Genomic DNA, 14325 nt, shown 5'->3' with positions numbered 1-14325 from the left:
TCTATGTTTATTAGACAGAGGGGTAGTGAGATCATCTATCTTCTTATCTACGTTGATGATATGCTTATAACGGGGAACTCTCAAGTCTCTATCCAACAGATCATCTCTCAGCTTAATTCTCACTTTTCTTTAAAAGATCTTGGGGAGGTGAGCTTGTTTTTAGGAGTTGAAGTTGTAAGGACTACTGATGGAGGACTCCATCTCTGTCAATCCAACTACATCAAAGATCTCTTAAAGAAAGCTAACATGACAGGGGTGATAAGGCCTATTTCATGCATCAGTTTAGGGGTAAAATGAAGGCTACTTGATCAGTTTATCACGCAAAGCGAGTGTTAATTGTGCAGGAATGCCGCTTGACTAAGGGCAACAAGGCCAAGCTGATCAAGCTGGCACAGGAGGCAAAAAAGGCCAAAACTGGGTGGGTTGATCAAGGTGGTGATCAAGCAGTGCAGGGGGACCACTGCATTCTAGAAGAAGGACACGTGAGGTCGATGCACTGGAAAGCGATCCTTAATTAGTTATCAAGAACTACAACTGTGAAACAGAAAGAGGACACGTATCGATGGATAAAACGCGCAAGGACGAAGTCGAATCCTCATTCGGTTATTGAAGAACCACTGCATTCTAGAATGAGGGCACGTATCAATTGATGAGGTGCGCAATCCCAGCAAGGACGAATATTCGTTGCCGAAGTCGTTATCCTAGCTGGAGGTTGTTGCGACGAGCCTATAAATAGAAGACGCAGCACCATAATGAGAATCTTCGGATTATCCCTTAGTTTAGTTCTCGTCTGGTTCCAAGTTCTTCCACGTTCCAAAATAACCTAGGTTAGAGAGTAGAAATGGTCAGTTAGAAGGAGAGCGACCGAAGGGAGCGCGACAGAGAAACTCAGATCTGTTCGGCGCCATCTCAAGTTTCCAACCGAGAGCTTCTCGGCTTTATTCGCTTTCTTACTTGGTAGTTTTAGTTGTTTAAGTTTAATTCCGTGTTGTTACGTAGTTAAGGAATAGTTCTTGTTTTGTATTTCGCATGTTCACAGTACTGTTTTGCGTTCCGAGTATAAAAATCAAAGTTGTTTGTTTTCGGAATTCTTGTTTACTGTTCCAGCTTAGTTTCGTTTTGAAATCCCAGATCGAGTGCTTGAATCTGCATTATGATGAATGACGAAGTGGTTTGTAGTTTAGTAGCATGTTTAGGTAGTTAAGTCTTTATTTCAATCTGTCGTTTACTTGGACCGTTATCTGTTGTCCGCATGATGAGCCCCTAGTTAGTTTATATTCTGCCCAGCGTAATCCAGTAGTTTAAAACTCCCAACTTAAAGCGTGGCAGCAGCCGACCCCTGTTCACTATTCACACACTCAACGCACCAGTTTCTCTGTGGGATCGACCTCGTAGTTGCCGCTTTACTGTTAAAGTAGTGCATGTTTGGGAGTTATAAATGTTTTTGTGAAAGAGAAAGCGCCTTGATCAAGTCACAACGACTATTGCAAACTGATCCACCGGTTCGATTATCTTTCCATATAACTTGATCCACGCAAAATCTCCGCATTCACCAAATGGCGCCGTTGCCGGGGATACATGGTGCTATTACATGGATGTGTTTAGTGCATAGGTGTAAATAGTTTTGTTTCTTTCTTTTCTAATTTGTTTTTCTTTCCGTTCATGAGAAGGTACCACCGTGGAGGACACTAGAATCATCCTCTCATCTACAGAGATACAAACGCTCATTGGCGAGTCCAGGAAGCCGGTGTTGTAACCACCCGTTACAGAGCCGCGTTAGCAGCAGCCGCATCGTCATCAACTGCGGAGCAACTGACCAGTGAAGAAGAAGGAGAACAGACCACGCCACCTAAACCACCTCTCGAGGAAGCATAAAAGAAGATGTCCCTCGTCGACAACGATTCAGGAATTGGCTCCCTACACGCTCATGACGAGAAAGAGCCCACTTATGCCATCGCCATCACTCCAGGAATGCGAGCAATCGCGATCAAATCAAGGGTGCTAGCCATATTGTCGAATTTCTATGGCCTCTCGAAGGAATGTCCTTACGCTTTTCTAGAAGAATTTTGCAAAAACTGTGACATTCAACCCGTGCCGGCTGGATCCATATCAGAAGATTATAGGCTCAAGGCAATACCCTTCGTTTTGAAGGGTGATGCAGGAATCTGGTTGAGAAGACTGCCAGAAGGCTCAATTAGAACCTGGGGCGAGTGTCGCATGATCTTCCTGGACCGTTTCTTCCCAGCGTCAAAGACAAGTGCCTTGAAAAGAGAGATTACAGAGGCAAGGCAAGAGTGTGATGAGCCTTTGGGCCAATACTGGGACAGATTTCAAGGACTGCTTCAAGCGTGTCTGAATCACAAGATGGGAGAGCGAGAGATCTATTCAACCTCCTATGGCGGACTTATGGTGGACAATAAAAACGATCTCAACCTAGCAGCCCAATGGGATTTCTCAAAAACCCCATTCAGTCAAGCGAAGAGTATTCTGGAAAGGCTAATCGAAGCAAAGAGATCGTATGAAACCTCTCGCGGCCAATACAGATGAGGAGCAGCGCACGCAGCAGAGGCACGTAGTGACGAGAAGCTGGAGGCTCGATTCGAGCAGATGGAAAAAAGGCTGCTAGAGGCAGTGGCGAAATCCAGAGCACCTCCGCCTCCTACCCCTAAGGAGAAGCCATATGTGCCACCACCGCCGGAGGAGCACCATTACTATTACTGCGAGTTCCCTCCTGAAGCGTAGCCGCAAACTCAGGTGAATGCCGTCGGCCATTGGAACCCAAATGGCAACTGGATCTAGGGAAAGCAGAGGGATGCTCCGTGGAGAGACCATCCCAATTTCAGGTGGAGTGACCAGAGCCAAGGCCAACCGCCTCAACCATCCACACAACAAATACAACCCTCTGAGGGGCAGCCCAATTGGCCCGTTCGAAATCAAGAGAGACTACATAATGGAGGAAACAGGATGCAAGGTGGTCAAGCGAACTGGTCAGGCGGACCACAAGGCAATTGGTCAAGCTTTAACCAGGGCAACTGGTCCAGTGGAGGACAGCCTAACTGGTCAGGTAGACAGCAGGAAGGAAACTAGGGTTACAGACATCAAAGCCCCCAGTCGAGCAACACCGCAATGCAACCCAATAATCAGGTTGTGAGCTATGTCCCGCCGCATCAAAGAGGCAACCAACAGCACCAGGGGAACCAACAATACTCCCAAGGGAATCAACAGCATCATCAGCCACAGTATCAGCCAGGGCACTATGGGACAACCGACTACCCTCAGCGTAACCACGATGGAGGACCTTCGAATCAAAGATATAACCTGCAACCCAATGAAGGTACAGGAGAAATGATGGTTCCGCACCATCCTAATGATGCGATGCGTGAGATTCAGGAGGCTCAGAAGGAGCAGAGGGCAGCGCTGGACATGCTTACAAAGCAATTATCTCAAGTCGCCATGTCGCTGGGAGAGCTGAGAGGAAACGAAGGGAAGATCCCTGCCACGGTGCAACCGCATGGGCGGGAGAACATAAGCGAAGTCTCCCTGAGATCAGGGAAGGTATACTAGAGCCCCAGCTCACCTGTGGTACCCCCAGTATCTATGCCTGGATCAAGCCTAAAAGAAGAAAGAGAGTACAGTCCCCCTGATCAAGCCAAAGCAAGAGACAAAAGGGAAAGCAAAAATGGGCGGCGAGACCTCAGGAGAAAGTCAAGGAGAAGAAGCTGAGAAGGTCAAGCCCTACCCATATCGTGGAATGGTCACCAGGAAGAGAGACACCACGATCGATGTGGCCAGTCTGTTCAAGGATGTGGAAGTCAAGGTGCCACTCTTGACGGCATTAAAGATGCCCCTAATCAGCAAGTTTATAAAGGACTACCTGGCGGGGAAGGTCAATGAAGAAGGGAGAATGATCACTGAGGAAAATGTCTCTGCAGTGATCCAGCGGAGCGACCTCCAATCAAAGAAGACCGACCCAGGGATGTTCACACTCCCAATTTCGATCAGAGATATTCAAGTGGAGCACGCAATGTGTGATTTGGGGGTGTCTATCAATGTTCTGCCGTATTCCATTTATAAGAAGTTGGGAGAGGCCAAGCTAGTTGATACTGACATCATGATACAGCTGGCCGACAGGTCTTGCATTCACCCGGAGGGAATTCTGGAAGATGTAATAGTGAAGGTGAATGATTTTCTATACACAGCCGACTTCTTCGTCATAAAAATGATAGAACAAGCGGTGAAGGAGTCTAGTGGAGTCCTGTTGGGAAGGTTGTTCCTGTCTACGGCCAGCACTATAATCGACGTCCGTAATGGGACGATCAGTTTGGATTTCAATGGAGAACAGTTTACATTCAATATTGACGAAGCAATGAAGAGGCCGTCGGACAGTGAAAACATGTATTCGGTGGATGCGACCGACCCGCTAGTCCAGGAGTATCTGGAGGAGGAATTCATACAAAGGCAGTTCACAGACTCCACCGCGGACGAAGAGGTTGAGAGAGAAGTCGCCTACTGGTGTGAAGCCATGAACGTCGGTGAAATGGATGATCAAGCCATCGCGAAAGTGGTGATGGATTTCTGCGAACGACGGCCACCAGCTGGGTCAAGCGGGATTTCTCAAGTGTCTAGCCTCGAGAAGCTGCCTGATCAAGGCAAGCCACTGAGAAGAGAAACGGAAGAAAATCATCTGCCTACTGAAGTACCGACGCCCGCAAAGGAATTGAAGCCCCTTCCAGCACATTTGAAGTACGCCTATCTGGGGGAAGATGAAATAAAGCCAGTTATCATCAACAGTCAGTTGACCCAAGGGCAGGAAGATAAATTGCTGGAAGTACTGAGGCGAAATCAGAAGGCCATCGGGTGGAAGTTGACAGATCTGGTGGGCATTAGCCCAGATTTATGCATGCACCATATCAGGTTGGAAGAAGGAGTAAACCACACCGTGACCAGTAGCGCAAACTCAACCCCAACATGAGGGAAGAGGTACTCAAGGATATAGTCAAGTTGGTCTCCATAGGAATTATCTACTCCATCCTTGATAGCAACTGGGTCAGTCCAGTTCATATGGTGCCAAAGAAGGGCGGAATCCAGGTGGTGAAGAATGAGAAGAATGAGTTGATTCCGACACGGCCTGTCACTGGGTGGAGGATGTGTATTGATTACAGGAAGCTGAACGCGGCCACAAAGAAAGATCATTTTCCGTTGCCATTCATTGACCAGATGCTTGAGAAGTTAGCCGGGAAACAATACTTCAGTTTCCTCGATGGATATAGTGGCTATTTTCAGATTGCAGTGAATCCAGAGGATCAAGAAAAGACCACTTTCACATGCCCATTTGGCACCTACGCCTACAGAAGAATGCCATTTGGTCTCTGCAATGCCCCAGGTACCTTCCAAAGATGCATGATGAACATTTTCTCTGATTTGTTGGAGGATTGTATAGAGATCTTCATGGACGATTTTACCGTCTATGGGGACACTTTTGATCAAGGATTACATAACCTAGACAGAGTGCTGGAGAGGTGCCGGCAGAAGGACCTGGGCTTAAACTTCGAGAAGTGTCAATTCATGGTCACTGAAGGCATTGTCCTGGGCCAGTTGGTCTCAAGCAGAGGGATAGAGGTTGATCAAGCTAAGGTGGCCGTTATTGCAAAACTCCCGTACCCAACAAATCTGTCACGACCGCCCATACTAGGGGTACCACAAACGCGGCGATCGTGACCGACATGCATGGATAACGTTTTTAAAAGAAAATCCTAATTAACTTAAAGGAAGAAAGACATTTTAGTTTAAAGAAGTTTAAGGTTAAAATTTTACTATCAATTAGAAAAGGCTTATAATAAATACTTTTAAAAGAAAAAAATGGAGAAAATAACTTAAAGAAAACCAATTAACTTCTAAAGTAGACCATTTAATTTAATTCACGAGAACACCATTTTCAAAAGATAATGTAATTACTTGGTTAAAACCTAACACAACCATACATGTTCAAACACAGTACGAAAAGATTAAAGTCTTGAGACATAGTTTAAAATATAGCAGCGGAAAATAAGGTTTAAAGAGAGTCAAGGATCACGACTATGTATGAAGACACAACGCGTCCTAAGGCTAGCTCAACATCCTTCGCAACATCCTGCTCAACCTGTAAAATTTTAAAAGAAATTGCAGGGCTGAGTACTTGTTGTACTCAATGGGCTCATGCCGAAAACATTTTATATAGTTATGTCATCCATACCAGTGATCTCGAGTTTTTATATGAGATTAAGAAATTACCACGAGAACACAAAAATATTTCATAGACTGGCTAGTCAAATAATCTCCCCACTTTCTCAACAATCCATCAATCACAATCATCATTCCATGTGCGACGAAAGTGTGGCAACACTATTCGCCCACGAGACCAGCCGACTAGCAAGGACGGCTCACGATCCCACCAGTGTACACAGCCTGATAGGGTTTGCGGCCCTACTCAGACCCGAATTCGTTTCACAACACAGCCATATAGGCTAACGGAGTAAACTCAGACGAACTAGGCATCAGACACACAATCTCAATCAAAACAAACCATGGTATGACATAACAAGTTAAACCACCCTTATAACGCCACCTAGTATTTTCGGAAAAATAAAGAGATTTGAAAAGAAAGCCCACCTCGTTCGCTTAACAATTCACAATCCAACTTATGGCAACTCTCGTTCCTCGAGTTCACGAATACACAATCACCCTTGTCAACGACAACACAAGTCAGTCTTCCACAAAAATCATACTACTATGCATGTCCTATCGTTTCTCTCTCACCGTTTTTCTCAATTAACCCAACCCAACGTTCATCACAAAGACGGAAAAACACACCGTAATATATTTCAACTTATCACACGTGATCACATCATTAGGCACGTTCCTTGGACGTACATACATCATATAATACTTTTAAACTTGAAAATAAGTGTCATTTTATCAAGGCAGAAAACTGGCAGAACTGCTCGACCGTTTTGTAAAAATCACCATAAATTCACCCGACCTCAAAAGATGCTAAATTTTGGTCACAATACAGAGGACACATTCAAGTTCATCCATGAAAATTTTCACGCTGAAATCACGTCATTTAGTCAGTCATATCATATATTGAACTCTCTGGTCAGAACATACAATTTATGACAGTATTGCGCAGTTCATTTGAAACAATTCACCATAAATTCATACGATGCCCAAAAAGGCTGAAAATTTAAAACAACACAGAAGACACTTCAAATTTTCATATAGTTCAAGAATCACATCGATCGGAGGTCATTTGGTCAGTCAAACAGAAAACGAAACATTCATGGCGAGAACTCACGTTTCTGGCAGATTTGCGCAGTCAACTTCAAAAATTTAATAAAAATTCATTTTTCGATAAAACGGGCTGAAATTCACATGAGACACAGCAAACACCTTAAAGTTTACTCAGTAAAAGCTTCGTAGCAAAATTCGTTCGTTTGATGGGTCGAATACAGATCATAAGTCACTGGTCGTGCATCACAGATTTCTGGTTCAAATTCGAAAATAGGGTTTTTAAAACTTCCACAACACAACCACCGATTTTCCATGCTCGAAAACACCAGATCATGCTTACACGTTCCTCATACACATATTTGCATACAACTCATATTATTCACCAATTAATTCAATCCAACACACATGATTTCAATCAACAACGCAAAACCAAACAAGTTCTTACGAAACACACTTTCCCTCCCGTTAAAACTTGTGATCTATCAAACCTACACTCTCTACATGCATGTAGGACTCAAAACATGGTTCAAAAGAGAAGGAGAAGAAAAAGTGTGCAATTATACCTTCCTTTACAAAAACCAATCGGTAGAAGAGAAGAACGAAGCGATCCGTCGGAAACTCTCGAAGGTACTTCCAATGGATGCAAGAATAAGCTTGAATGGAAGATTTTTGGAGATGGGAGAGTGGAGAGGAGAGGGAAAACGTGTGAGGAGAGAATGAGGGAGAGGGAGGCGTGTGAAAATAGTGGCTAGGGTTAGGATTTATTCTATTTTATGTACTAGGTTTAATTCACACCCAAGTAATAATTAAATTGAGGGAAGAATAAATTAAATAAAAATCCCACAATTAGATCACAAAGTAGGCGTGTATTTTGAGGGGATTAATTCCAAAATTTGCTGATTTAATTACAAGGAAATATAGCAATATTTACTTGGAGAGAATATATTCATAATTTAGGAAATAAAAATAATGAATACAAGGGAACAATTAAATTAAATCTCCAAGTAGAAAATAATAGGAGGGGGCCGAAAATTTAAGGAGAAATTGTACAAGGAAAATTATTTAAATCCCCAATTAAACAAAATAGGATTTAAATTAAGTAATTTCTTTATAGGAAAAAGGCTCCCATAAAATAGGCAACAATTAATTAAATTCCCACAAGGAAAAATAATGCAAAGGGGCGTGTGATATGGAGGAAAAATAGAAGGAAAATATTCACATCCCCAATTAATTAGACATGGGAATTTATTTGAATAAAAGGGGGTTCCACAAAATAGGAACAAATAAAATATCCTCCATATTTTATTGGAGGGGCCGAAAATTATTAGGCTAAAATAGCCAAGGAAATGTTCCAACTCTCTATTTATTTTGGGTGAAGAAATAATATGTGGTATGATTTAATTGGATTTAATTTAAAAGAAGAGAGTCAATAAAGCACCAATTAAATCAAATGAAAAAAAATAATCCAATCTCCTATTGGAGATTTTCGAAACTCCCAAGGATAAAAGGATGGAGTTCGAATTTCATGTAGTGTAATTTAAGGTCCATTGGTTTGGATTTAATTTGGAATAATGTCCCAAAACAATTAATTAAATCCACAAAAAGAAGTACTATTTCAATAATTTGGGAGGGCCGAATTTTTCAATGAATTGACTTGAGAAAGAATAAATGCATGATCCTATTAATTATTTCCCCACATTGGAATAACATAAATCTCAAGCTCGTCATTCCATAATAACCACGTCAATTTTTTTCACACAAAGCACTTAATCACATAGAATCAAACGTTTCAGAATTCCCCAAAATTCCAATTACATGAAAAGAAGTCACAAAAGTTTGGGATGTTACATCCTTCCCCTCTAAACAGAAATTTCATCCCGAAATTTAAACGTCTCACACAAACAGCTCGGGAAACTTTTCTTTCATCTTATCTTCTAACTCCCACGTAGCTTCCTCGGGACCATGGTGCTTCCACAACACCTTCACGGACGCTATCGACTTGTTTCGAAGCTCTTGTACCTTCCGATCTAGTATTGCTTCGGGCCTTTCCTCGTAGCTCATGTCGGGGGTTAGGATCACTTCCTCTTGATGAATCACATGCTTGGGGTCGAACATGTACTTGCGCAACTGCGACACGTGGAACACATTGTGCACGTTCCCAAAGCTGGGAGGTAACGCCAATCGATACGCTACAGGACCTACTTCGTCGATGATCTCGTACGGTCCCACAAAACGCGGTTTCAGCTTGCCTTTCACTCCAAATCTCACAACTCCTCTCGTCGGGGACACCTTCAGGAACACTTTGTCACCAACGTCGAATTTGATTTCCGTTCGACGCACGTCAGCATATGATTTCTGCCTATCTTGAGCTTCTTTGATCCTTGCACGGATTCGATGCACAATTTCGGTCATCTCCTTTATGGCGTCGGGTCCTAACATCTTTCTCTCGCCAACTTCATCCCAATAAAGTGGGGATTGACACTTCCTGCCGTACAAAGCTTCATACGGAGCCATATCGATCGTCGCTTGATAGCTATTGTTGTAGGCAAATTCAACCAATGGTAGAACCGTTTCCCAACTTTCCCCTCGATCTAAGACAACTGCTCGTAACATATCTTCAAGTGTCTGAATCGTCCTCTCGGACTGCCCATCCGATTGCGGGTGATATGCAGTGCTGAAGTTCAGTTGTGTGCCCAATTCGCGTTGCATACTCATCCAAAACTTTGATGTGAACTTCGTATCGCGGTCGGATACAATGGTCTTTGGCACTCCGTGCAATCGCACAATCTCGTTCACGTAGAGCTTTGCTAGTTTGTCCGCGCCATAAGTAATCTTAATCGGTAAGAAGTGCGCGCTTTTAGTAAGTCGATCAATGATCACCCAGATCGCAGTGTTGCCCTTCTGTGACCTTGGCAAACCCGTCACGAAATCCATAGCTAGATGCTCCCACTTCCATTCGGGAATTTCGAGCGGTTGTAACTTCCCATATGGCCGTTGGTGTAAGGCCTTCACTTGTTGGCATGCTAGACATCGTTCCACAAATGACGCTACGTCTCCTTTCATTCCATTCCACCAAAACCGTTGTTTCAAATCCCGATACATCTTCGTGCTTCCGGGGTGTGCGGTGTAAGGCGTGTCGTGCGCTTCACTCAAAATCTCCTCTTTTAGCACCTCATCGCTTGGCACACACAATCGTCCATCATACGTCAAAGCATTATCCGCCTCCTCACGGTAATGATCAAGCTTCTCGGCTCTCACCTTCGCACGTAACTCCTCCAACCTTCCATCACGTCGCTGGGCTTCTATGAGCTTGGTCCTCAAGTCTGGCTCAATCACTAGCGTCGCCAATCTTGCACCCACTGTCTCGGGCGCTTTCACTATCTCCAAACTCATCTTGTCGAACTCGTGAATCAACGCTTCCTCTTGCGTTAGGAAATAGGCCAGTTGAGGTTGGTTCTTCCTACTCAAAGCATCGGCGACCACGTTCGCCTTGCCCGGATGGTAATTAATACCGCAGTCATAGTCTTTCACGACCTCTAACCAACGTCGTTGTCGCATGTTTAGCTCCTTCTGCTCGAAGAAGTACTTGAGACTCTTGTGATCGGTGTAGATTTCGCATCTCACTCCATAGAGATTATGTCTCCAAATTTTCAGTGCATGCACCACTGCTGCTAACTCCAAATCATGCGTCGGAAAATTCAACTCATTCGGTCTCAACTGTCGAGAAGCATATGCTATCACCTTCCCATCCTGCATTAACACACATCCTAGTCCTACTTTCGACGCGTCCGTATAGACGGCGATGTCCTTGTCGGGTTCTGGTACCGCTAGGACTGGTGCTGTAGTCAATTTCTCCTTCAATAGTTGGAAACTCGCCTCGCACTCTGGCGTCCAAACCACCTTGATTCCTTTCTTTAGTAGTTGTGTCATCGGTCTCGCAATCTTGGAGAATCCTTCAATGAATCGTCGATAATATCCTGCCAATCCCAGGAAACTGCGGATTTCACTTGGCGTTTTCGGTGATTTCCAATTCTGTACGGCCTCGACCTTTGCTGGGTCTACTTGAATCCCATTTTCCGTCACAATATGACCAAGGAAGTTCACTCGAGTCAACCAAAACTCACACTTACTAAACTTGGCATAAAGTTTCTCCCTTTGCAACGTTTCCAACACTGTTCGTAGGTGCTGTCCATGCTCCTCCTCGTTCTTCGAGTATACCAACACGTCGTCGATGAAGACTAACACAAACTTGTCAAGATACTCGTGGAAAACTCGGTTCATCAAGTCCATGAAAACGGCTGGGGCGTTGGTCAGCCCAAATGGCATCACGACGAATTCATAATGGCCATAACGAGTGCGAAAAGCAGTCTTAGGCACATCCTCTCGTCGGACCTTTAGTTGATGATACCCTGATCTCAAATCCATTTTCGAGAATACGCCCGCTCCTCGAAGTTGGTCAAACAAGTCGTCAATCCTTGGCAGTGGGTACTTATTCTTTAAAGTCATCTTGTTAAGCTCACGATAGTCGATGCACATCCTCATCGTTCCATCCTTCTTCTTAACGAACAAAACTGGCGCTCCCCATGGTGACACACTGGGTCGAATGAAACCCAAGTCTAACAATTCCTGCAACTGAACCTTCAATTCAGCCAACTCTTTAGGGGCCATTCGGTACGGTGCTTTCGATACTTGCGCAGATCCGGGTTCTAAGTCGATGGTAACTCGACTTGTCTGTCGGGCGGCGGTCCAGGTAAGGTTTCAAGGAACACATCGGGAAAGTCTCATACTACTGCCACGTTTTCCACTTTCAAATCCATCTTCTCTTCTCCGTTCAAGTACACAAGATGCGCCGGACGCCCTTTTCTTATCATCGTGGTTGCTTGCAATGCGGAGATTATGGAGGTTCGTCGGTTCATGGAGATCCCATATAAGATGGTCGGCTCTTTGCCCGGGGCTTGAAAAGAAATCTGCCTCCCTTTGCAGTGAATCGTCGCGTGGTTCTCGGCAAGCCAATCCATTCCTAAAATTATGTCAACGCTCTCCAAGGCATGACGTGTAAGAGTCGAGCTACTACTCTTAACTCTCCTAACACAAACTTTAGTCAAACAGTCTTAACTTGGATATGATCCGATTTTGAAATATAACAATTGGTTATGATCATCCCTACGAAGCTTGAAATAACATAAGATAGGTCATGAATATGGGATGAAATCAAATAAATGTCAATTCTCATAGTAGGCTACCAAAAGATAATTCAGTTGTTCGACCAAATTTGGAAGGTCCACACATCAATGGATAATTACTTAAAGAGTTGAGGATAAAAAGGATTAGTTGCGTAAGGATTGAGAAATGTAGGCAGTTGTCACAAAGCAGTACAGATCATGGTTCAACAAAAATCTTAATATGGAATGATAGATTCACGGGTTCATAAGTTTGTGAAAGACAACCAAAGTCAAAGGGGCTTTTGAAAAAAAATCAAGTGTATTAAGTTTGTTAAGGCAGGGTACAAAATGTAGGCCTTAACATCGTTTTGTAGAAAGAAATGTCCTATTATGGAAAGGATACATATAGTGGAACTGAACCAAAAGAATTTCACTCTGTAAGAAAGAACTTGACACAGACATGGTGACCAAATGAAAAGTTGAACAAAAGTTCCAAGAGAAATATCCAACAGAAACATGTCTGCAAAACGTGATTGTATTGAAGGACATAACTGCAAGCAGTCTTAGGAATGAAGTTCAATAGCAAAGGCTCACAAAGTCAAAATATTGTTCGTATAAATAATAAGTCAAAGAAGACTACAATCAATCCAATTGTCCAAAGTTATGAAGGCAACACCACTTTCCAAGAATTGAGAGTGAGTTATGACTCAATGGAGGAAAAGAAATAATATGCATCACTTGCAAGGGGTGAATGAAACAAGCCGTTAAGTAGACAAGGGCTCACGGTTATTTGAAAGGTCCTGAGAAATAACTTCTTAGAATCCAAGTAAGAACTGTTGATTAAAATAGTTTGTTATAGCTATTAAAGTCGCACCTCCTTGTTCATCTTTCGCAAGCCGAAACTGGTAACATCACTCTAAGAACTGTGGATTCCACGCTGAGATTTTTCGTGTCATTGCCACTAATAACGATAGTTGAAATCCATATCTTCATAAAATTCTTTGCCTGTCATAATGACTATCCTCGTAGAACATGGTTATCATCCTCGTGCTCCTTAGCAGGGTATGGAGATCATCTCCCTCGTGCTTCCACTTACGCAAGATTAAACTATACAATTTTAAATCGCGAGTATGATCGCCCGTCGTTGCATGAAAATATCTCTTAGCATCGGTTCTTCTTGTCTCGCACCTTGACTTAAGCGTTTGCCTAAACTCTCATATTCTCGTACGTTTCATTGCTCGGAAAAGCAATTGTTAAGTTTTCAACTTAGAACTACGATTCGCGCGGTCAACTAGGCTTATATTTTAGGTACTCTAAGTTCACAACACAAATCATCATCTCATAGATCATCATCTACTTCAGTTTACGTCATTCATACCTCAAGATAAACACACCACATTTTCACATCCCATAGCAAAACACTTTCGAACTTCACATTATATTCAAAACTTTTGAAACAAAATTTCTTTACACTTTCACACTTTCCTAAAAATTTTCCACATCTCACTTTTAAAGTAAAAGTTGACTCAAACTAAATCGTAATTTCGCATCAACTTTCATCATTCGTATAAAACATTCCATAGAATAACACATCATACCTCGCACCTCATAACATACATAACATCACACTTCCACAGCTCAATTTTCCAAACGAAGTAAAAAAAAAATTGTCGAAACTCAATTTTTTTTTATTGAACAATTCATAAACACAACATTTTCCATTGATCAATTAATTTTCTCAAAAGAAAGAACTAACATATTTTCATTTAAAGTTCAAAGATTTTTTTTTTTCTTCAAAAAGTTCCAACAACTTTCCACAACATAAATATTTTTCCCACTAGAACAACTAGTCATTAATATTGCAAAACTCATATCACATTTGCATTCCAAACAA

The 14325-nt window shown here is 42.8% G+C and overlaps 1 protein-coding gene across 1 annotated transcript; it reads left to right on the top strand.

The window, feature by feature from the left end:
- Window positions 1-3679: 3679 nt before the first annotated feature.
- Window positions 3680-4972, top strand: LOC121810589. Its single transcript, XM_042211350.1, has one exon. It carries the CDS (start codon window positions 3680-3682, stop codon window positions 4970-4972), a length of 1293 nt encoding a protein of 430 aa, XP_042067284.1.
- The last annotated feature ends 9353 nt before the right edge of the window (window positions 4973-14325 follow it).

This window comes from Salvia splendens, chromosome 7 (assembly GCF_004379255.2).
Source record: "Salvia splendens isolate huo1 chromosome 7, SspV2, whole genome shotgun sequence".
Classification (NCBI taxonomy): Eukaryota; Viridiplantae; Streptophyta; class Magnoliopsida; order Lamiales; family Lamiaceae; genus Salvia; species Salvia splendens.
Note: the sequence above shows the minus strand (reverse complement) of the source record. Positions and strands in the feature narration are given on the sequence as shown.

Bases quoted from the DNA above. Each gene is read 5' to 3' on its own strand.
- LOC121810589 (XM_042211350.1), top strand. From the start codon at position 3,680: ATGGGCGGCGAGACCTCAGGAGAAAGTCAAGGAGAAGAAGCTGAGAAG.